This window comes from Delphinapterus leucas, chromosome 12, assembly GCF_059928025.1.
Source record: "Delphinapterus leucas isolate spDelLeu-1000000601 "Yukka" chromosome 12, BTC_Dleu_Yukka2, whole genome shotgun sequence".
In the NCBI taxonomy this organism is placed as follows: Eukaryota; Metazoa; Chordata; class Mammalia; order Artiodactyla; family Monodontidae; genus Delphinapterus; species Delphinapterus leucas.
Window position 1 is genome coordinate 43,411,622 of NC_143140.1, and position 25,902 is coordinate 43,437,523.

Consider the following 25,902-nt stretch of genomic DNA (forward strand, 5'->3'; position numbering starts at 1 on the left):
TACTTTATGTCTGTATTAAACAGATCTTCCTTAAGTCAAAATGATTTTATTTCATGAAATCTCCCTTTTATGTAAATAAATATTAACAAAAACAAAATTCTAAGAACTACTGTAAATAGAATATTGACACTTGCTGATATTAAGTCCATTGATTGCATTTCAAACAATACCAACAGGATGAAAGTTAAAACTCTACCATTCTTACTACTGACATTTTTTTTAAAAAGTATTTCCCTTTAGACACAAGTTACTTTGACAATCTAATTGTGTGAAGTCATTTGCTGAATTACATTTAGAGTACTGCTTAAATATCTTTAGAAAATGTTAATTAAGGGAGACAGGAATAACATCTGTATTGATAAAAGTATCTGGAAAGAGAAAAAATTCAAATGTACGAAGAATGTGGTATTCACTGATAGGCTACATAACATTTGGAAATCTGCTGGTACTTAGCTATTCATTATCCATAACCAGATAAAAAACAAAGCCAAAAGCCATCCTCCCTTGCTCCTGGGGTAGATGAAGTTGGAGATAAAACTGTCACAAAAGGTGGCTGATTTTATACAGGAGAATCTGCCGCCAGCCAACTTTCCATCTCCTTTACCAGAGACACAATTTAACATGTGCCACCAAACACAGCCGTCCACTATCTGGGGGAGTCAGAGCTGAGGCTGTTTATTCGACCAACATTTACTGAGAATCTGCTGCAGCTGAACCAGGTTCTGGAACACACAGATCAACAGGACAGGGCATTCAAGACCTTATGCTGAGGTGGGAGAGTTAGACACTCAGACACACACACGAAGTTATACTGTAAACATTCATAGTGAGAAATACAAAGAATTGACGCGAGTGCCAGAGAGGAGCATCTAACAGGGAAGCGAGTTGGGAGGAAGAGTGAGATCTGAGAAGGCTCTTCCCTGGCGGTTCAGAGGTTCACACTCCGCGCTTCCACTGCAGGGGGCGTGGGTTGGATCCCTGGTTGGGGGACTAGGATCCTGCGTGCTGTCCTGCACAGCCAAAATAAATAACTAAATTTAAAAAATTCATTTGAGAAGGCTCTTGGGAATGGATGGTCCCTAACTGATTTTTAAAAGGGAAGCAGAATTCCTCTGAAAGTGATTGCTTGACTCTTTCCATTCTTATAGCTGCTATGCTGGCGTAGGTATCTGGTTCAGAGGGCTATGTCTAACACACACTCAAGCTACACAGACACTCATTCTCAAGTATACATCTCACCGACAAGACAGCGCGAGTAGCGGACACTGGGGTCTGCTGAAGCGCGCGCTCCCCCAGCTGCCGGGCACCGGGAGCAGGCAGCTCTCAGCTGAGCACCTTGGGGCCTTGTCCTCCCCGGTAAAGAGAGCCACCCCTCCCAAGGTCACACATTCTTTTTGGTTCATCCCACGTGCAATGACTGATTAATGCATAAAGGTATAAAGGCCCAGGCCCCTCACCCCTAGTTAGGAAAAGGTTGAAGGGCTAACCCAGCTCAAGAGCTCCCTGGAGGACCGGCTGAGGCCCTTGTCATGATTTCATTCAACTTGTCCCCCTTCTGCCTTCTCTCCCCAGCACAGGCGAAGGTTTTGAAAGCGCCCCCGTTGAACTTCTGGAGGCTGCTCCCCAGGGAACCTGACCTGTGCCGGCATGCAAGGCATCATGCCACCTGGTTTCTCATCTTGGCGTATTTTACGCTAACTGAAGGAAACCTTTTTAAGTGGTGGTTTCTAGTTTTGAAGAGGGGCACCCAAAAACGGCTGCCATGTGCATTTACAGTTATCAAAAGGTAGGGCATAAGGTATGGGGTTATCAGACTTTATACTTTCATTAAAGAAGCCACATTAGTTCACTGAGAAATTTTACCTGTGCGTATTGTGGTATTAAGCCTCCCTGGGACAGTAATGTTTACCAGGGAAAACTTTGACAGACATGCAAACTATTCGACTTCGACAGTGTATATATTTTATACTTTATTCTGTTAAGATTCACACGTGCTGCTCCAACACACACATGACTCAGCACGTTCAGGAATATAACCCTCACAAACCCAGAAACCATCAAACACGAAATTTAGAGATAAGAAGCAACCAGAGCAAATCTCTGGGGAATCTACTCCCAAATAATATGCTTTTATGAAATTTCTTCTGTTAATGCCTCATGTAGGTGTGACCATGATCCATTCAGACCAGAGTCTGGGTCCAGCTGCACCGTGTTCACAAGAGGTCACTGGCTCCACCATCAGCTCATTGGAGGCTTTTTAAAAAAATATGAATTGACAAATAAGTGTGAAATAGAACATACGTTCTATGTTGATAGAACATAAATAATAAATATGTTGATAACAGTAATTTCTCTAGAGAATGGGATCTTTGTATGTGATTCTGTTTATTTATTTTTTTTAATTTAATTTATTTATTTATTATTATGATTATTATTTTTTGGCTGCGTTGGGTCTTTGTTGCTGCACTCGGGCTTTCTCTAGTTGCGGTGAGCAGGGGCTACTCTTCATTGCAGTGTGCAGGCTTCTCATTGCGGTGGCTTCTCTTGTGGAGCACAGGCTCTAGGCTCACGGGCTTCAGTAGTTGTGGCACATGGGCTCAGTAGTTGTGGCTCACGGGCTCTAGAGCACACGCTCAGTAGTTGTGGCGCACAGGCTTAGTTGCCCTGCGGCATGTGGGATCTTCCCGGACTAGGGCTTGAACCCATGTCCCCTGCATTGGCAGGTGGATTCTTAACCACTGCGCCACCAGGGAAGTCCCTTGTATGTTATTTTAAACAATAAATGTATTTATTATTACTAGCATAAAAATTTTAAAGTAGATGAATCTGGCTATTTTTAGTCTCAACGCTATGTAGTAAAAACAGGTGGGCTTTCCAGCTGACCTGAATAAGCTAGCTTTTCTTCATGCATCTCATATTGAGAAAATTAACAGAAGATCACTTTATTAAAGTTTTAAATTCTCAACCATTTAACTATCTAAAAAGTTGTCTTTCAAAACGCTGCGACCCATAACTAATATTTACATATACATAGAATACGTGGACTTTCATCAAACTTATCCTTTTCAAAAGAAAAGCTCATAAGCTGTTTTATGCTAGAGCTACTAGACTCCATGGTTACATGGTCTTGTGTTAACAACCAAAGCTTCACGAACATGAAATTTCTTTAATATATATAATTTTTTCCACTTAGAATCCAACAAGAAGAGGGTGGATAAAGTCTTTTCGTAATTTGAAAGTACATGCACTTCTTCAAATCGAGGAAACTACTTTCTTTTATATATTATGACAAAATAATTCATTGTGTGTATAAAATAGTATACTAAAAAGCAGTGAGACTTAAAGTTGCCTGGGAAATTAACAAAAGGTGTGAAAATGGATTTTAATAGCTTTGAGAGTTAATCATTTTCCTCTCAGAGCAGGAAACTCTCATCAGTTTTATCTCACAGGCTCTTGTGGATTCCTTTCATAATAGTTGTGAATCATGACAACATCTCTTTATTAAGTATGTTTCCAAAACATAATCTAGGAAAACTTTTAAATGTCAAACTAATCACCTACAGTGATGGCTTTTCATTTATGGGGCTCATTATGGATTTGCAATAAAAACAGGAGACTGTCAGCAGCAGAAGCACGGGATGGTCTAAGCAATACGATGTGCACTGACATAAACATTTCTAATAGGTAGTCCTTAAATCAGCTTTCCCAATACTGTGTGCTACTACAGCAATGCGAGAGAAAGGACATCAACCCCAGTACTCTATGATGTGTTGCTTGGTATGCCAGAAACAGATATACCAGAAAATTCTAGGAAAAGAAAACCCATTCAAAGTAAAAGTAGTAACGGCGGTCTCGACATGCTATAGCCACTCTTGTTTCTCATCTACCTGATTGTTTCTCTGGCACATAGGCTCGGTTATTTCAGAATCGACTGTTTGTTTTCTTTTTTCCCCCACTGAGCAGTTAAGAGGGGTAGCTGAGAAAAGTGACTGACCAGCAAATCCAACTTCTACCACAAAACCAACCCTCTCCTATCAGGAGCTGTTTTATGAATTCAGAGCAGCGCTACCCGCAGCCTTGCTCACATCCAGGTCTTTAGTTTGGCTTCCTGACTTTTGCCTTCCCCACCAGGCTCTGAGATGTCCCTGCGTGCCCATCAGCCTGATGGAGATTATCACTTCATGCAGTGCTGGTGAAAGAGAGGATGTGGGCCGTTAGCCTCGGACACACACAGTCCAGGGAGGAGTCCCCCTGGGACTGATATAAGGACTGCCACTCCTGTGATGAACAGAAGGAATCAGCCTCCAGGAGCCAGTGAAAGTGCAGGACCCCCTGGGACAGCACGGTGAAGGGTCACCAATCAGAACACATGCTGGCAGCCTCAGGTTCAAGTACCGAAGTTAAGGTCAAGAGGACAACGGTGTCTTTAGAATGAAACACAAACTGAACGTGGTGGGAATTCTGTCATGGGCCCCCAAGCCTCTATGTATGACTTAAAAATGTTTATATAGGGCTTCCCTGGTGGCGCGGTGGTTGAGAGTCCGCCTGCTGATGCAGGGGACCCGGGTTCGTGCCCCGAGCTTGTGCTCCGCAACGGGAGAGGCCACAACAGTGACAGGCCCGCGTACCACACACACACACAAAAATGTTTATATAAAATAGTTTACTACAGCCAAAACATCAGGGCCAGAGCCTGCCCATCTCTGCTCCTGAGTACCACCTGGCCCCGGCACAGTGGTGGACCCAAGGTAATAAGGGCTTCCAGGTATTTGGGGAGTAAACGCATGAACTGTGCTGACCAGGAAGAGGGCTGCCGAACAGTACTGCTCAAGCGGAAACCATCCAACAAGAAAGGGGCAGGTGAGGCAGAGTTTCCTGAGGAACATCTGACTTTACTATGTATGCTCTGTAAGGCAACGCTGGGTGCGCCAGCGTCTGTCTACAGGGTCTTTGTGTGTGTGACCTCAGCAGGGGAAGGGGGAGTACAGATATTTACATTCTGAGTGCCCACCATGAGTCAAGCATTAGGTAATGTTCATATATATGAAATACACATAAATGTGTACAAGTTCATATATATATGTAATATACGTAAATGTGTACACACAGTTGACCCTTGAACAACTTGGGTCCACTTACACACAGATTTTTTTTCAGTAGGAAATGCTACAGGTCCAGAATTGGTTGAACCTGTGGATGTGGAATAGTGGACACGGAGGAACCGCATATATAAAGGGATGATAAGTTATAAGCACCCCTAACCCCTGCATTGTTCAAGAGTCAGCTGTATATACATATTTTAATTACTAGGGAACACAGTGAACATATAAAGATGGTTTATGGGGATATGCGATACCTGTTAAGATCAAGATTACCTTTGTACAATAAAATTAGGTTCTCAATGTAGGATTCAGCTAGATAATCACAAAGAGGCCGGGCATTTTCTTCTTAAGCCTTTCTCAAGGGACTTGATACATTTTCAGAATCTACACTCTAGAGCACCCTCTGCTGGGAAAAGTGCCTCAACATGCTTGCTTTGTGGGGGTTTTTTTCCTCCAAATGCTCTACAAGTCACCCGTGTCCCCTGCATCGGCAGGCGGACTATTAACCACTGCGCCAACCAGGGAAGCCCTACGAGTCACTTTAAAATAGACTGTTTTTTGTCCAAAAGAACCTTCTAAAACATGATTATTTCTATCCTCCCACAATCCTGCCCTCCATCTGAAACCTCACAGTCTATCTTACATAATAAGTGACATCACTGTGCCTCCAAGCCAAATGCCAGGTATGTGTTTCATGTTACCCCCAGGGGCACAGCAGCTGGAGGTGCAGGAGGGACCAAGGGCAGGAGGCCCTGGGCTGGCAGGTGAGGAGGGCAGTGGTGAACACTGCCTGCACGTCCAGGATGGAGCGACCCATGGACGTGGCTTCCCCTGGAACAAGAGGCACCAGGAAGGTAGCTGGACTCCAGTCATCTGGAAAGGAGCCTGCTGAAAAAGGATGGAAAAGGGGGTGCCAGAGAGGCATGAACCTCAAGGGAATCCTGCTGGGAGCAGAAGCTGTGAGCGGAAGGGAGGACGATGCAAAAGGTCAGCCAGAGAGTTTACTGTCCACACGAGGGAACGACAAAGTACACAGGTTCCCAGAATCGAGGGGATCTCACTGCAAAAGGATCACAAAGAGCTGGTACCTAGAAACCCCTCATGACCGCAAGCTGCCAGGAGACATATGGACAAACAGCTCCGGATGAGCAAAAACCCTGTTCCCCTTCTCCAACTCCTCCCCCTGCACGGCCACTGTAGAAACTAAAACACGATGAATGGCTGAGGGGAGGGAACAGGCAATCTTGTCATTGCTCAGAATGGCCACTCCCCTGCTCCCACCCCCCCGCCCCCCCACCCCGTAAAACTTAAATTCTGACGTTTCAGTCTGACCATCCGCCAGTTGCCTCCTGCCCCTTTATATTCCCTCCTTCCTGTTCCCATCCCCCAATTCTCAAGCAACCACTGATCTGCTTTGTGCCATTATAGACTACTTTGCATTTTCTAGAGTGTTATATAAATGGAATCAAATACTGTGTACTCTTTCCTTTCTAGCTTCTTTCACAGAGCATAATTACTCTGAGATTCATCCCTCTTGTTCAGTGTATCAATAGTTCATTCCCATAGTGGTGCAGCCACTATGGAAAACAGTATGAAAGTTCCTCAAAAAAACTAAAAACAGAATTGCCTTATGATCCAGCAATCACACTCCTGGCCATACAGTCAGACAAAACTAGAATTTGAAAAGATACACACACCCCAATGTTCACAGCAGCACTATTTACAATAGCCAAGACATGGAAGCAACCTAAATGTCTGACAGATGAATGGATAAAGATGTGGTGTATATATACAATGTAATATTATTCAACCATAACAAAGAATGAAATAATGCCATTTGCAGCTACATGGATGGACCTAGTGATTATCCTACTAAGTGAAGTCAAAAAGAGAAAGACAAATACCATATGATATCACTTATATGTGGAATCTAAAACACGACACAAATGAAATTTTCTACAAAACAGAAACAGATTATAGACCTAGAGAACAGACTTGTGGCTGCCAAGGGGAAGGGAGGGTAGGGGAGGAATGGATTGGGAGTTTGGGATTAGCATATGCAAACTATTATATATGTACATATAACTGAATCATTTTTGCTGTACACCAGAAACTAACACAACATTGTAAATCAACTATACTTCAATAAAATAAACTTAAAAAAAAAATAGTTCATTCCTTTTTATTGCTGACTAGTATTCCATCATAGGGATGCACCACAGTTTATTCACTCATGCACTTGTTAATGGATACTTGGGGTGTGTCCAGTTTGGGGCTATCATGAACAAAGCCACTATGGCTACTCATGTCCAAGTCTAGGGAACAAACATTACCTACCCCACCTGCTAGTCCCCCACGTGCTCACGAAACCTGAGCTGGGGAGAGGGAAGAAGCAAGTAAATTGGAGAGTTGATATTTTGTTTTGAGCTGCAATGGACCTTTAGTAACAGTTCAAATACTCTAAAGTGTCCAGAAAGCTATGGGTTCTGCCGGGTGGATGCTGTCCTAGGCCACAGTGGGGAAACTAAAGCTGCTTCGTGATAGTAACTTGACGGGCGGCTCAAGGCAAGAAGGACCTGTCCATGTAGGAAGGCAGAGGAGGTATCTGTGAAGGAAGGAGATGAGTCACGAGGAGATAGCATCTAGGATATAAAGCGAAGTCCTCGGTGAACCTGGACTGCAGCAGCCAAAAGGGAGGAGGAGGGCAGCGCACCAAAGAAATTCAGAGACATCCACTCACTCAGCCACACCTACAAAGCCCAACCCTCCAGGGTCTATGAAATGCTGTGATAAATCCTCCATCCACAGACTGAAAAAGGCGCTGAAGGAAACTTAGGTAAACAGACTTGGAGAGATGATGTGACTTGCCCAAGGTCACACAGACAGGACTAGAATTAAAATCTCCTGATTCGTGCTCCAGTACATCCCCATCATGATGGTGCTGGCCCTCCATTCAGAGACACTGTTGAGTGAGTGTATTCACGAAATACCAGATTCAAAATGACGATCCTAAAAGCAACCACTTGAAAAATAAAAGCAACAACCGCAGCACGTGCATTTGCTGTGCGGTTATGATCAGGACTACTGCTTTTCTCTAAGGTGTGGGTCACTAAATAAAGCCTGTTAGGAAACCGTCTGCTTCACTTCCAGTGAATGCCCTGAGCGCTCATTCGTACACCAGGCATGGGCGCTTCTGGTCCAGCCAGCTGACAGCCCACCAGCTTCTTGGACCCCCATGGGCTTTATCACACTTCCTTGACAGGTACAAGAAACTCGTACATCACGACTTTTTGCATGACCTAGGTTTTTCTGACTTGGAAGTGAATCAATTTCAGGGCATACCTGAGGCTTCTGAAGGCTCAGAACTATAGCACCCGTGTTTAAGTGACAAAGTTGCTCTTCCACATAGCAAGAAGGTCCTCTCAACAGAACCTGCCCAACTAACCCTGGGCACTGGAAGGGTGACGTCTAACAAGACCCCCTAAGCAGCTGGAATACAGCTTAATGAAATCTATACCCAGTTTGTGTCTACTAAGCCTACTGGTTTGCTTAGACTTCTTCTGCATAATTTGCTCATCAGGGCCCTGATCTAGTATAAAGTTCCTTAGGACTCACTGTACACATCCCATTAGCTTTTTTTTTTTTTAACAACTTCATTTGTTGCTTCTGTGCAATACAGATGCATCTCTTCATTTACTGCCATTCCTTAAACGGTCATTCCTGCTGTTTTTGTACAACTTCTTACCTTTTGACAAGGGAGGCAGAGTGCTGGAGGTTAAGAAGATACAGGCTGTGGGTCTAACATACCCAGCAGGCAGTTCCAGCCATGGACCTGCAAGTTAATCACCCTCACAGGTACTTTACTTTGTCCATGCAATGGAATGATCACCGCCCTCCCATGGTTATGGTAAAGATATTAGACAAGTCACATAGAGTGAATATCTACTGAGTGAATGGTAAAAGGATCATCCAAGCTATTTAAATTTGCTTTTCTTTTCAGTTGCCTAGTAGCAGAATTGAGTATACATATATATATATATATATATATATATATATATATATTTTTTTTTTTTTTTTTTTTTTTTTTTGCGGTACGCGGGCCTCTCGCTGTTGGGGCCTCTCCCGTAGCGGAGCACAGGCTCCGGATGCGCAGGCTCAGCGGCCATGGCTCACGGGCCCAGCCGCTCCGCAGCACGTGGGATCTTCCCGGACCGGGGCACGAACCCGTGTCCCCTGCATCAGCAGGCGGACTCTCAACCACTGCGCCACCAGGGAAGCCCAGAATATACATATATTTTAAATGCATATAACGTATGTTTCCACTGTATTTTAAAAAACTGGCGGCTCATAGCAGCATTATTCACAATAATGCTGTGGAAACACCCCAAGTGTCCATTGACGGATGACTGGATAAACAAAATGTATATGCACACAATGGAATATTATTCAATTTTTAAAAGGAAGGGAATTCTGACACATGGTACAACGTGGAAATAAACCTTGAAGATGTTATGCTAAGTGAAATAGTCACAAAAGGACAAATACTATATAATGACATTTACATGAGGTACCTAGAACAGTCAAATACATAGAGACAGAAAGTAGAATGTGGTTACCAGGAACTGGGTGGAAGAGGAGATGCAGAGTTATCACTTAATGGGTTCAGAGCTTCAGTTTCTCAAGATGAAAAAAGTTCTGGAGACAGATGGGGGTGATGCTCGTACAATAATGTGAACGTGCTTAATGCCACTGAACTCTATAAATGATTAAACTCATAAACTTTATGTTGACGATTAAAGGGATAAGTTTTATGTTAGCTATATTTTACCATGATTTTAAGAAGTAAAAAGAGAAAAAAGAAACTAGCTGTTTCAACCAAATGCTAATGAAGAGATGTGAGCAACTAGTTACGTGTGTATTCTACTGTGAAGCTTGCTTCCTTCTGGGCTAATATGCTAAAATACATCAGTTATTCTAGCACTTATTTTCAGTTGTATTTCATTTTAGCAACCATATAATTTTACCTTGATTAAAACAGGTCTGCTGTAATGTTTCCCCATCAACATCTCTCCCCCCAAAAAGGTGAAAAGAAACACATGACCTAACATTACAAAATGTTTTTGGTAGCATATTTACCTCCCTAATTGCTTCACTCAGATGAAGGTAAAAATGTGTATTATTTCATAAATAAATACCTACTATCTACAGAATGCAGAAGCCTCAGGTATGAGAAGTTGGACCAAGAAGAAAACTTAGTAGAAACAATCTACAGATAAAGTCAGAAAAGCCATTAAAAACAAATGTGAGAAAATTGGCAACAGTAACTACACAAGAAATGCTTGTAGGGTGGGGAAGAAGTATGAAAAAAGGGCACAGTTTCAAACAGGCAATAATATGCAAGTCTTATAAATTCACTTTTAACATACTGCATTAAAGTCTGGCAAACCTCTTCTATTAAGGGCCAGAAAGTAAATATTTTCAGCTTTCAGGGCCTCCTTCTGTGGCAACTAGTCAAGTCTGCTCTGGCAACTTGAAAGCGGCCACAGACAAGTAAACAAATGGGCGTGACTGTGCTCCAGCAAAACCCAATCTACAAAAGCAGGCAGCTGGCCAGATTTCGGCTGAGGGCAGTAGGCTGCCAACTATGGTTCCAGAGAATCAAAATAAATAAAAGGACAATTTGGAATAAGGTGTATTAACGCACGTGAACTGAAAAACCGTGGATTCATATTCTATCCCCCAATGAATCAGACCCGTGCACAGAAGTTCAAATCTAAAGTACCCCTTTCTTACCAAAGTTCTAATTGTATCCCCGAGAAGGGGTAAGAGGCTCAATGGGCTACAAAGTTTCTAGTGGATTCCTCATTCCCACTAAAATGGGATGAGAGCCCACCTATATGAAAACATTCAGAATGCTTTTCTTTCTTAAAAAAAAAAAAATATATATATATATATATATCTTTGTACCCAGAAATGAGCTAACAAGCGTCCAATTCTTTCTCTAAGCACCTCTAAGTTATTTCACAGGCGATTCGCAAGATACAGAATAAAATCTGGGACAGTAACTACAAAGACTTATCACTTCAACAGAGGTTGGTTATTATCAAGACCCCTAAGGAATGTATGAACCACCTATGAGATGCATAAATATCCAAAGGATACATATTTTAACGTAAAAACAAGAGAACAAGAGGCATGAAGAGCACAGTTGTGTAAAAAAGAAACACACACACACTCTCTCTCCCCCTACATTCTCACCTGTGTATACAAAGAAAAGTTTGGGAAGGAAACTCTCCTCACCTCTGAGAATCAGGATTCCAAGTTCTGAGATGTTCATGCTTTACTTTATGTTATTTTGTACTTTTACAATTTTACCATAAGCATGTATTACTTTTAGTATTAAGATTTTTATGTTGAGATTACAGTTAAAAAGATTTTTCACCTTCATTATTAAGAGTCCATTTGAGTACTAATATTTTTAACAAAAGAATATTCACTCAAAGGACTTCCACCATCTGTAAAGATCGCCACATAAGAAGAATATTTATATACACAATCCAAGAGAGATGGTGTTTGGGGGTAAAATCTCACGGGAGAACAATACCTCAGCTCCACCCATCCACTTAGGCTCATCAGGAAACTCAGCACACAAGATATCTTCTGACTGATCAGTCCCCAAGACGTGGTAGCAGAGCTTTTGGTGGAGATTGGTGGATGTTTCTGTGCCTAAAGGAATTAAAAACGTACACTGAAATGCAGCTGACAATTTTAAGAAAATCTATTCCTCCCATACTGTACAATGCTAGAAATATTTAAAAAGCTAAGTATCTGGTTGCGGGACTGTAGGATACAAGGTTCATATACAAAAGTTAATCACTTTCCTATATACTAACAAGGAACAAGTGGAATTTGAAATTAAAAACACAGTACCATTTACGTTAGCAGCCCCCAAAATGAAATACTTAGGTATAAATCTAATAAAATATGTATAAGGTCTATAGGAGAACTACAAAACTGATGAAAGAAATCAAAGAATAACTAAATAAATGGAAAGATATACTCAATATATTATGGACAGAAATACTCAATATTGTCAGGATGACAGTTCTTTTCAACTTAGTCTACAGATGCAACGCAATCCCAATCAAAATCCCAGCAAGTTATTTTGTGGATATGGACAAACTGACCCTAAAGTTTATGTGGAGAGGCAAAAAACCCAGAAGAGCCAACACGATACTGAAGGAAGAAAACAAAGGTGGACAACTGATACTACCTGACTTGAAGATTTATTATAAATAATCAAGACAGTGTGGTATTAGCAAAATAGACAAATAGATCAAGGGAACAGAGCAGAGAGCCCAGAAACAGACCCACATAAATACAGTCAACTGATCTTTGATAAAGGAACAAAGGCAATACGACGTAGAAAAGACAGTCTTTTCAACAAGTGGTTCTGGAACAACCGGGCAACCCCATGCAAAAGATGAATCAAGACACAGACCTTATACACTTCACAAAAATTAACCCAAAATGGATCACAGACCTAAAAATGTAAATGCAATTATAAGATAACACAGGAGAAAATCTAGATGACCTTGGATTTGGTGATGACTTTTTAGATACAACACCGAAAGCATAATCCATGAAAGAAATAACGGATAAGCCAAACTTCATTACAATTAAACCCTTCGGCTCCACGAAAAGACACTGTCAAGAGAATGAAAAGACAAGCAAATATTTGATAAAGGACTGTTATCCAAAATATACAAAGAACTTTTAAAACTCAACAATAAGAAAATGAAGAACCCAATTAAAAACATGGGCCAGAGACCTTAACAGATCTTAACCTCACCGAAGAAGAAATACGAATGGAAAATAAGCAGGTGAAAAGATGCCCCTCAGCATATGTCATCAAGGAACTGCAAATTAAAACAATGAGATACCACTACACATTTATTAGAATGGCCGAAACCCAGAACACTCAAAACACCAAATGCTGGCCAAGATGTGGAACAACAGGAACTCTCATTCATTGCTGGTGGGAGTGCAAATGGTACAGCCACTCTGGAAGACAGTTTGGCAGGTTCTTACAAAACTAAACATACCGTTATGATATAGGAACTGTGCTCCTTGGTAGTATTTACCCAAATGAGTTGAAAACTGACATCCACACAAAAACCTGTACACGGATGTTAACAGCAGCTTTATTCATAATTGCCAAAACTTGGAAGCAACCAAGATGTCCTTCAGAGGTGAATGGACAAACAAACTATAGTACATCTAGACAATGGATTATTATTTAATGCTGAAATAATGCTTTTTAGTGTTTTTATCAAGCCATAAAAACACATGGAAAAAACTTAAATGCACATCACTAAGTGAAAGAAGCCAATCTGAAAGGCTATATACCGTATGATTCCAACTAACATGCCATTCTGGAAAAGGCAAAACTATAGAGACAGTAAAAAAGATCAGTGGTTGCCAGGGGCTGGCGGGGGGGGAAGGATGTATAGGTGGAACACAGGATTATTAAGGCAGTGAAAACACTCTTTGATACTACAATGGTAGATATATATCATTATATGTTTGCCCAAACCCACAGAATGTACACCACCACGAGTGAACTCTAACGTAAACTGTGGATTTGGGGTGATTATGATGTGTCCGTGCAGGCTCATCTACTGTACCCTCTGATGGGGATGCTGATAATGGGGGAGGCCATGCATGTGTGAGGGGCAGAGGGTAGATGGGAAATCTTGGTACCTTATGCTCAGTTTTGCTGTGAACCTGAAACTGCTCTAAAAGATTAAATCTATTAAAAAGAAAAAAGAGAGTTAAGTATCAGTTGGGTATCACCCTGGAAATAATCACATATATTTGCTGATTTTGGAGGCTGATTTTCTTCAGGACAACGAAGAAAAAAAAGGAAGGTAATACCATAACATTAAAAAAAAAAAAAAAAGCTTAACTTGGTGATTTTCCATGGGTTTTCCAGGAACACTGGTAACAAGCACATAGCCAGAATTGCTTAGCCTCATTCGTAAGTCCCCCACCACACAACCTGAAAGGCTGTTGAGGTCTTCCGAACAAAAGGACAGCAAAATTACAGCTGGGAGAAGATGCTGGCTCTCTTAAATCAACCACAATTACTAATTATTACTATTTCTGCCAATGGAAATTAAGGCTAAATAATAATTTCCATGTTTTTCACAAGTTAACTTAATAACACTGTTCTCTAACAAGAAATGGCCAGTTATATACTTTTTTGGTCTCCTAGAACTTGGAAACAGCCAACACTTTCTAACTCAGCAGCACTCTTCATACAGGCAGCTAATTCAGTGTACAGAGCACAGAGGTCTTTCTTTAGCCAACATCCCTGAATAAAAAGCCTACTCTTAGCTCCTCTTGTAGCTCATTGGTGAACGAAGAAAAAGGTACTACAGTAACCTAATCAAAGGCAGCAAAAGCTATTGATAAATGCAGCTGAAAGAGATGAAAAGTATTATAGCCTTATTCCCAATTCAACTGGGGGGAAAAGAGAATAGAAAGCCTATCTAAAGATGACAAAGATACAGCAATTCATGATAAGGGGACGGCATGTGCAGGAGAAAGCACTGGACTAGCCGTGCTTCCTGCCAGCTCTAGGCCCGGCAACAAGTAACTGAGACTCTGCACCCCAGCTCCAAAACTCCAGCAAAGGGATGGTAACCCACCTGTAAAGATCAACCAAGACAGCATGAAAATGCTGTACACCACATGGAAATATGGAGTAGCGTAAAGAAGGTGATGTCGACAGCTTGTACCAGCAAGGTACAAGCTACAGGGCCCTTCCTGCCTGGGAAGGTGAGAGGTGAAGGAAGAAAGAGGGACCACTTGCACACAATAGGATCTTTGTGCAATTGAAGCGGAGAACAAAGGTGTGTCCTGGTAGTTAACGAGGACAAAAGTGTCAAGACAAGTGCGACCGACAGGTGACCTGTAACTTCTGAGCAGAGAAAGAGATGTGATTCCTGCAAAATTTTATCATCACTCAACATCATTAAATAAGTTGGTTTCGTTAAAAAAAAAAAAAATCCATCTTCTCCATGATCCCCTTGGGAGAAAGAATGCATATGTGAAGAACGCACGGCAGCAAAAGTGGCCCCAATTTTTCACAGTTCCCTGTATCTCTCTCCCAACCCCTTGAATAGCAGTTGGTCCTGTGACTTGCTTTGCCCCAAGGAATGCAGTGAAGTGATGTTCCAGTAGCAAGCCCAGGCATCAAAGAGGTCGTGCCTTTCAGCTCTCCCCCTTGGAATCCTGCTGAGCTGCCTTGTGAACAAGCCTGGACTGGCCGGCTAGAGAATGAGAGACCACATGGAGCAGAAGTGACGCCCCAGACATGTGAAAACATCACGCTAAGATCAGTCAACTGACCAGCAGCTCATCTCACATACATGATAGAATTCAGCTAAGCCCAGAAGAACTACCTGGCCAAGCTGCAGGCTCACGGCGCAAATGAATGGTCGTTATTCTGAACCACAAAGTTTTGGCAGGAACTGTTACACAACTATGCTAACAGATACAACGTCCTTCGAGGAAACATGATTCTAGACCAAGCAACCTCTATGTGGGGTTTAGCTTCTTTCTTTAAGTCATGTGAAGTCACACTTCATTTCATGAAAAAGGTGCTTCATCCGAAGTCTCAACCTACCATCACTTTTCCCATCCTGTTGTGGGTATGCGTTGTAGAACATTCCCTTCCCATCGTGGGTCCAGGCCATACAGCTGAACTTGACTCTTTCGAGCACATCTGGAAGCTCTTTGGCACCATCGACTCTCATGAACTTGATCGTCACCCAATCTGAGCCACTGGCACTCAGACCATAGGCAAAATATTCACCATCTTCACTGAATGCGTAGCCTAAGGGACACATGAGAAATTGTCAAATGGTGAACATGCGGACACCACTCCCAGCCTTGCCCGCTGCCCACTGTGCTGTCTGACAAAGCTCTCTGTCACACATGGAAGCAGAATGTGGCAACAGGAGGAGCAGGCAACTGGTTGTGAGGAATTCTGGGGGCTCACCCCGGTCTCCCAGGAATTTGCCTTAGGACCTTGGACAAGTTTCTTAACCTTTCCAGGCCTTATTTTCTTCATCTGTAAAATGAAGTAATAGATTATATGACCACTAAGATGCTTCCATTTAAAAATTTTCTATAATTCAATAAGCAGTTCATTTAAAAGCAGAGCTCATCTGGGTTTATACTTGGAAGGAGGGGGGAAAGGAGTAAGGAAACTGCTTTTAGAGTAATGACTGAATGTAACAGAACTAAACCGGAGCCATTACATAATTTTTGGAATGGACTCTAAACTACTTGAAATCCCTCTTTACAACCTCGTTTTCTGAGCATTGCTGGCACTCCAGGATTAATGTCCACACCATCCGACAACTAAAAGCCCAGGTAAATGAAGCCTGAGGGTTTGCAATGAAGACTCATGCAGTGCACATTCCAAAAGTGACCGTGAAAAAATAAGGAAAGCAACACCACTGATGGACTAATGCACTGTCCCCCATTCTTTGGGGCCATCACAGACAGAATGTTCTAACCACTGTGGAATGTTTCTTGACAAATATTTATATGTTTCTATTAGCTTTATGATTATTAGGAATGTGTAGTGTTTGGTACCAGATACTGACACCAGAGATTTCCTCTTATCATGTCTGTTAAACTTCACTGGGGGTTAAAAATTATCCTAAGAAACACAACTATTTTCACGGGTTTCCTACTATTTTACATGAACTTCTACTAGTGAAAAATAAGGTTAAAATTTCATAAAACCTTCTTATTAATCACTTATAATTCCTATAAAATATCCAGGCTCAAACGTATATAAATGCAGAAAAGAGTCAAGAATGTGATGAGGGGTAAATATTCACTTTTTATTCTACATAAATTATATATAATTTAAAAATTTTCAGGAAAATAAAACACTTGGACTTGAAATATATGTTTAAAAAATCATACACTATCAAAAGAATCTGAATGTCTACCTATACTGTGACTTCCCTATAATATCATTTTCAGAAAACTCAAAGACTGAGACCAAGTCCCATGTCTAATTTACCTTGTCACCCATCAGGGTCCATACATGACAAGCATTACATAAAAATGTTACTGGAATGAATTATCAGAGTGAGAGGTGAGACCCTGTTATAATGAAGTCCTCTGGATGAGCTGCAAGATAGACCTTGGTTAAAATGAAATGAACTTCTATTTAGGGTATATTACCGCACAGAATCAGTGTATTAAATTCACTCACAACTGGTCTTCATTTCCAAGACCAAATTCATGGAAGAATACTGACAATGAGCTGGCTGGCATCTTATTTCCAATACTGATTACTCTCAATACTAATGAGATTAAAGATCATCGTGTACATAAACGGCCTATTGGGGGAGAGGAGGAGGGAAGTGCTAAATGACTCAATGCCTTTATAAAAGGGTCTTCTCACACAGATCTGCTGGAACAGGCCTCTTTAATTCCAACCTAATCAGTTACAGGACTTCAGCGTTCCAACTGCTCAATTCTGTAGGGCTGAACCTACACTTGTGCTTTTTCTACAAAAGAGAAGATGCTACGGAGGAAATGCTGAGCCAACTTACCTGAAAACATCTAGAATACTAGCCAGAGATGATTCTCAGAGTGTACAATTTTTAAACCACAGAACCAGAGTGTAGACAACTTCCTTACCCTAGAAGTGGTGCTTATGGCACAAACCTGGGGTAATCTCATGGCCCGTAGAGGAGGTTATCTCGGGGGAAGTTATTTAGGAGACATACGGCAAGTGCATACATATTTTTGCATACAGCAAAACATACTTATTCAGCTTTTAAACTTGCATCCTCTGGGGACAAGGTACCAAGTTGTCTAATTTCTACAAGACTGTGTTTTATACTTTTAATTCTAACACACTAACAATTAACTAAATCTGAAAACATCACTTTTTCCCCTCAAGGAAGCAGATTTCATAAATATTCTTTCCTGTTTTATATTTATAGTTAAAACATTCTTTGTACAACTTACATTTCTTACAGAAGAGAATTAATTTTTTTCCAAACATAGACAGGTCTCAGAGAAGCTACAGGAAGTGATGATGATACTTCAAGATCCCAGAAGCCCTAGAAGCTAATTTAGGTCCAGTGTGAATTATTCTCTGGTCCTGCTTCATGCCATCAGAAGGAGATGTGACTACCCAGGTGTTCTGAATTTACCGTGCATAAATCAGCTTTCCTGACACTGCCTGTGCGTCTGTTCTACAATACGGTCCACACTCTGTCTGGTCTTTCAGAGCTGCGAGCGAGGGCCCCGGGACTCCCGTGGGCCTGGCTGTGTAGCCCTCACCTCGGAGCGCCACCGTGCCGTCATCGGAGAGTATGTTGGGGTCAAGGAACACTCTGGCTTCACCCTCTAAGGAATCCTGTACATATAATACTCGTTGGTTCTGCAAACCTGTATTGTAAAAATAGAAATACCTGGGGGACAGAGATGGTCTTTATTCAGCTACGGAGTTTTCTATTTGCGGAGAAAAACCAAATACACACAAACAAATAGAAAAAGGAAAACAACATACAAAGGTACAACTGCAAACAGGCCGTGCCAGGGACATGGGGACTAGGGTGGAAGGTCCCACCATCTCCCTGTAGCTAGAGTTTGTTCCCTGAATTGCTTTAGGAATTCAAACAATATATTGTAATTCTACGCATTAGCTAAATAAAGCCTGCTTTATTTCCTAAAATGAAAACTGATATTCAAATAAAGCAGTAACTTTTTCTTTTCAACGGAGAAGACAGCAGGTTTGCTAAGATGAAGTGCTGGTTCCCATCCCTAGCCAGGGTGCTAGGGTAGGGGGTGGGCAAACCTTTTCTGTAACGGGCAAGACTGCAAATTAATTAAGCTTTGTGCACCATACAGACTCTGATGCTACTGCTCAATTCTGCAGTTGTTGTACAAAAGCAGCCGTGAATAACACACCAACAGTGGGCATGGCTGTGTGCCATTTAAACTTTATTTACAAAACAGGGGGTAGGCAGGGCTTGGCATGCAGATCATACTTTGCTGATCCCTATGTATGTGAAGTCTAACAAACTCTAAAGTAAATTTGTGGTCGTGGTTCCAAAGAGAGTTAAAAAGCAAACAAGAGACTTATGTTTTAAGTGGGTGTCAGAGGGCAAGGAACAAGAGAGGTGAATTAATGGGTGCTGCATCTTGGCCCATTTCCATTCCTGGATGGAAGAAATGCATATAATAAGGTCTTTTCAAGTAGTATAAGCTAAAGAGAATTAATTTCAGAGGCAAACAAATTCCATTGCTGTCTATGAATCCTGCTATCTCACCAATTACTAGCCACGAGACAACAATCATTTCCTACGATCTAGATTTCGTCCTAGGACACATCTCTGCTAAATTTCTTGGTCCTTCTTTTAAGAAAGTGGTCAACAGACCAAAAAATATTATTCTCATATTCCAGCATAGAAGTGAATTGATTTTATAATGAATTACGTTTATAAACTGATAAGTTATTCCGAATTTGTACTGTAAAATTTAAGAACGTATTAGATCAGAAAAGTAAAAAGAAAATTAAATGAAAGCAACTTCACATACCTTTTCCCTTTCTTGAAGTGGCAACTATACTTGGGATAGTCATACAATTCAGTCATTCTCTCTTTGTATAAACCTCTGATAGGACACTGCTCAAGAAATGGTACAGTAATCTTGTTCTGGGCCTCCACAAAAGCCTGGAGAGAAAATTTAAATGAACAAAGCAAGTCAGATATAAAGTTTTCCATGGGGAGTGTTATCCATTAATATGTATCAGCAAGATTCAGCAGTTTTACTCCTGGGAATATATCCTAAGGAAACAAAAACACTACGTCGAAGAGATATCTGCACCCCCATGCTCACGGCAGCATTATTTACAATAGTCATGACATGGAAACAACCGAAGTGTCCACTGGTGGATGAATGAGTAAAGAAAAGGTGTGGAATATATATAGACAATCAAATATTATCCAGTCATAAAAAAGTAGGAAATTCTGCCATTCGGGACAATATGGATGGACCTTGAGGACATTACGTTAAGTTGAACGGAGAAAGACGAATACTGTATGATCTCACTCGTATGTGGATTCTTAAAATACAAAACAAAACAAAAGCCCCAAACTCACAGAAAAATCCGATCTGTGGTTATCAGAGGCAGGGGATAAAGGGAGTAGAACTGGATGAAGGCGGTCAAAGGACACAAACTTCCAGTTATGAGATAAATAAGTACTAGAGACGCAATGCACAGCGTGATGACTACAATTAACACTGCGGTATGATATATGTGAAAGCTGTTAAAAGAGGATAAATCCTAAGAGTTCTAATCACAAGGAAAAAAATAGTTTTCTTCTTTCTTTTGATATCGGTAGGAGATGACGGATGTCGACTAAACTTGTCCTGGTAATCATTTCATGACACACGTAAGTCAAATCATTATGTTCAACACCTTAAACTTATACAGTGTTGTACCTCAATCATATCTCAATGAAACCTGGAAAAAAAAGGATTTAAAGAATGTATCAGTGAAAGCATATTTTCCCTCAATAAATAACAACAACTAATACTTCCATGGCACTAAGTATGCACCAAGCAGGTATTAACTCATTTGGGACTCATAATCCTATACAGAAGGTTCTGTTTTAGCCCAGCTTTCTGGATGGGGAGACTGAGTCTTAGAGTGGTCAAAAAGGTGCCGAACATCACGCGGCTGCGAGTGGCAGAGCTGGCTCCCAAATCCACGCTCTAACCAAACACAGTATCAGCTACTCAGATCACGCACTGTCAAGACACTACACTCACCCGGTGCAAGGCTCCACGCCCCTCAGCAGCTGGTGAGCCCCAAACATCAGAGTTAAAGAAACCAAGTTAGAGATACCTAGGTACTGCTTTATCAACTTTTGTTTTTGGCCGCGTTGGGTCTTTGTTGCTGTGCACGGGCTTTCTCTAGTTGCGGCGAGCAGGGGCTACTCTTCGTTGCGGTGCACGGGCTTCTTCTCATTGCGGTGGCTTCTCTTGTTGCGGAGCACGGGCCCTAGGCGCGTGGGCTTCAGTAGTTGTGGCACCCGGGCTCAGTGGTCGTGGCTCACGGGCTCTAGAGCGCAGGCTCAGTAGTTGTGGCACACGGGCCCAGTGGCTCCGCGGCATGTGGGATCTTCCTAGACTAGGGCTCGAACCCGGGTCCCCTGCATTGGCAGGCGGATTCCTAACCACTGCACTGCCAGGGAAGTCCCATATCAATTTTGTTTTTGACAATCTTTCTAAGACCTTCTACCCTTGTCAACTCCAGAGAACTTTGCTAAATGCTGAAACTAAAGAATATTTAAAACAAAATTGGAAAGTGAATTGAATAAGTATGTCAACAATAATGGTTTATAAGATGAGCAAGAGATGGCCTGCAGGCCATCAGGAGACCCTGGCAGCAAAAGCAGGGGAAGGAGCAGTTTTTACAACAGATCAGTTGTATCCAAGCCTAACCTATCTATAACTAAGCAGTTAGAAAATTTACAATACTATAATAATACTATAAAAACCTGGCTTCATAATGATTCACATCTGGCTATTAGAAATGAAACAAGAATAAATGTATCAGCTCTAAATTCAATCGAAGGTTTAATTAGATGTCTATACAAAGGTAAAACCCTTTTGATAGGAGAAAACTTCAGGAAATTAACAACTTGCTATATTTGGAATGGCGGGCAAAAATGCGTTATTATCAGAGTTCATCCAGACCTAAGGGCCGACCCCAGCTCCAAACGGTTTCTAAACGGGCTCTCCTACACAAACCACTGACCCCACCCTGGAGAACCACGATTGTATGCTGAGAGAAAGCTGTTCTAAAACTCGAAGTTTACAATGCACTTGAAAACAAGTGAGAAAGAGTGTGAGGTGTGAGTACAATGATGAATAACAGCTTTGCAAGAGGATAAGTTCAAGAGAAATGAAACTGTTATGGGTCACATTTCTTATTTCATTCAAACAGAAAATAACATTGACTGAGTCCCACAGAAATACAACTCCAACTGCTTATCGCGAGGGACTGGCAAACCTCGCCCTGGCCTGCTTTCCTATGGCACTCAGCTTAGAATAGTTTTTATATTTTTAACTGTTGGGCAGGTGGGGGTGGGGGGAGGGGCGGGCTGCAAACCCAGCAGTGGCCTAGGTGGCTCACATCTCCAATATTTCCTGTGTGGCCCTTCACAGGAAAAGTTTGCTGACCCCACTCTATCTCATTAAAAAGTGCCAACAAGGAGATTAACTCTTGTTTTTTAGTTACAAAGTCAATGCACAGCTGCGAAGCCACGCGGGGGCAGCGTTCTGGAGATCGCTCAGCGTGTGCAAGAGCATCACCTGATTTCATGGGCGAAGGAAATGCCAGGCCTCCTTTACAGACGTGGAAAGGGAGGCAGGTGGCACGGAAGGCACTCGGCCAGCACCACACAGCGAGGGACCGATACTGCTGCAGCGGAATCATGTTCTTCCAGTCACTGTAACAGTGACCGCGGCCGACTCCTTGCCTGATACTGGATGTGGAGACAAAGCAGACCCACTGGGGAGAAGGCAGGCAGCCTGGGCTTCCTCTGATCTCCTCCCGCTTGGGCTGGGCAGCCCCATCAGCGTGCTGGAGTGTCGACAAGGATTTAACGTGAACCTAGTGTGCGTCAGTACCGATCCCGCCATGGTGGGTGGAGGGGTGAGAAGTCCAAGACAAGATCCCTGCCATTGTGGAGCGAACGTTCTACCGGGGGAGACAAGACACAAGCCAAGGGTTGTAGAGAACAGTCAGTCCTAAGGACGCACGCAGGGTAGCCGTGGAGCGAAGCTGCTACACGAAGTAGCATCCACGAGGCGCGCAGCTCCTGAACCGCTACTGCCAGCCTCGGCGAGCGCAGGGACCGGGAGGGGGCGCCACAGCAATGTGACGCTGCTGGGACATCTCCGTTACATTTCACAAAAATATAAAGCTCCCACGGAAATTTGAAAACCATCTTTCACCACCAATCCTGGGCAACACTGGGATGGGGGTGTCCTTACTTCTAGCAGGATGGCCAGGGAGGCTCTTCTGAGGCTCTGAATTGAGATCTGATAGGCAAGAGGGAGCAGCTCTTTAAAACGGGAAGAGCATTCCAGGCCAAGGAAACTGCAGGTGCCGGGCCCTGGGCGGAGAAGCTTGGCAGGTGAGAAGAGTAGGGAGGTCTGGGAGGCTGGGGATGAGTGAGAGAGACTGAGACCCAGGCAGGAGCTAGATCCCGTGGGCCCTGGTGGGCAGATGTGAAGTTTGAGTCTTCGTTCCAAATGCAAACAAGCTATGACTGGGTGAGCAGACAGTTACATAGTCTGCTTTACCTTTTCAAAGGACTACTCTTGCTCTGGGTGGAAAACAGACTATAGGGGAGCAAAAGCAGAAATAGCGAAGCCGGTTAGGAAGCCGGGGCAGTGGTCCAGTGAGAGACAAGGCCAAGTGGAATGGCTGGTCTCTAAAGGAGCAGGAACGACCGCTGTAATGGGAGTAGGGACAGAGAAGATGGGCACAGCTCATGCTCACATCTAGATTTGATGGCTATTTCCCAGAAGGGCCTCGCCAGAACATTCTAGCTGCTTAGGGCTCCCACCCTGAGGCCCCAGCAGACTGAGGGTCTTGGCTGGCCCCTTCCCCTTCCACTGGGGGTCCTCTGAGGAGGGAGCCCTGCAGACTTCGTTTCCCTAATCCGTCTGATTTGTGTTTGTACGAGGCTGCATCTAGGCCTTATACCCCGGATCTTGGAGGACCACGGCGGGTGCATGAGTCATAGATCCTCAGTTCATTTTCCCTGGAAAGGCGGAACTGCACCCTCCCACGGTTTCTCTATCTTGCTTTGCTTCTCAGGTACAGTTACAACTGCTGCAACAGAACCCATCTCACCCCAAAGCAGGCACACTGGCTTTTCTCACTTAAAATGTTCAGAAAACCATTAAGCCAGCCGTCGGAATGCTACTAAATAACTAGGCTCATTATATACAATCTTGCTACCTCTCACCCACAAATGTTAGTCAATTACTTTAACTAGAGCAATATTTAAAGACTGCACCCTTCCCAGTCCAGTATCTAGATGCAAACAGTGTTCAAGTTCTTAAAAGTCTAAGTTCCGTCATAGTGTACATATTTATAATTTGGGCAAGTCCTTTTCATGAAGGTGGGTACAAATTTTCTGTAAAGGGGCTTTGTGAAATGCGGGGTTCCAAAGAATGCCAGTAATGCCTTCTTGGTCATTTATGGATTTAACAGTCTGGCTTCTGGGTCTGAAAATTAGAACAAATTTGGGGGAAAGGGAAAAGAGGTATAAGGATAAAGAAAAGAAAAACTGGAGGAATTGCAGAACGGTAAAGAAGCAGGGTGAGGGGAATGAAATTCTCCTTGTCCCTCACGAGTCTCAGCATCGAAAGTCACACTCCAGGATATTATTAAAATCACTGAAACCTGAAAGCCCATGAAATGACACCAGCAGCTGAGCCTTTAAAGGGGATCACCAGTTTAGAGTTCATAGCTACGGGTGAGTCTGAAAATATTGTTCTAAGAACGGCTGCTCAACGCTAAGAAATCCAATTCACATTTCATTTTGCCTTGACTATCAGAAATCTTCAAAGCAAAGTTCCAGTTACGCAAGACGATGAAATCTGAGAGCTCTGCTGTGTAACACTCTGCCTGTAGTTAACGATGTCATACCGCACACGTTAACGCCTTAAACGCTGTTCAGAGGGCAGATCTCACGTTGAACGTTCCTACCATAACCTACAAAAAACAACAACAAAACAAAGCTACCTGGCAAAGGGTGGCTCGGTTTGGGAGCTGGAGGTGCCTTTACCTTCACTGTCTTCAGAAAGAATTTTTTTCAAGTTGTCCTCATATGTACTATGCTTTAATCCACAAAATATCTCAAGTCCTTCTACAAGCACAATTCTTACATATAGGAATAAAAAGGATGCGTACAGCTCCTCATTAAATAGATATGTATACAGAACATCACGACGGGCAACACAGGACTAAACAGACGAATCACATGGATGAGATAAGAGCTACAGGAGAACAAATGAAGGGGAAACTACTGCTGGGATAGGGTGGTGTAGGCCTTGGGGAGTGGGGCAGGCAGGCAGTCCAATGCCCAGGAGGGACTTCCAGGTGGGAGACCCACTCCATCATGGGTACCACCCAGGTGAAACCAGGGATGGTGCTATCTACAACCCACAAACTTAGAGGAGTTTCTGTTGCAAATTATATGTAGGTGTGTGTAAATATATTACTTATTTAAATATATAGATACACACACACACACACAAAGACACGCACATATGAATGAGCTGGTTAAAGCAAGTGGTTGGTGCCACAGCACGGCCTGGCAGAAAACCCCGATCGTAGTCATGTGTGAAGGGCTGAGAGCATCCTGGAGGCCAGAGGAGGAAGCACACCTGGACCCCCTCTCCCTGCTGGGAGCGTAGCAGAATTCGGAAATGACTCTCCAAGTGCAGGGATATGCCCATAAATGAGAAGGCAAGAGGTGGCAAAGCTCATCCCGGAGGCTGCAGGAGGACCCAGGGCCAGGAGGGCTGGACGGTCACATGGAAAACCAGAGGCATGCCAAACAGAGAGTGAGAGGCAGCTGCAGGAGACAGCTTTAGAAACGGAGACTATGGAGGAATGGGGTAATGTACAGGACAGATTTAGGAACCTACACCCAAAAGAGAG

General features: G+C 42.7%; 1 protein-coding gene across 1 annotated transcript in view; it reads right to left on the reverse strand.

The window, feature by feature from the left end:
• Positions 1 to 25,902, reverse strand: part of PREP (prolyl endopeptidase) — a 136,714-nt gene that overhangs the window by 90,884 nt on the left and 19,928 nt on the right. The window contains exons 3-6 of the mRNA XM_022553380.3: positions 19,749 to 19,882; positions 18,489 to 18,619; positions 15,796 to 16,005; positions 11,707 to 11,828 (exon numbers count right to left, since the gene is read on the reverse strand). Coding sequence (XP_022409088.1) covers positions 11,707 to 11,828; positions 15,796 to 16,005; positions 18,489 to 18,619; positions 19,749 to 19,882 — 597 coding nt within the window. The remainder of the gene's footprint in view (positions 1 to 11,706; positions 11,829 to 15,795; positions 16,006 to 18,488; positions 18,620 to 19,748; positions 19,883 to 25,902) is intronic.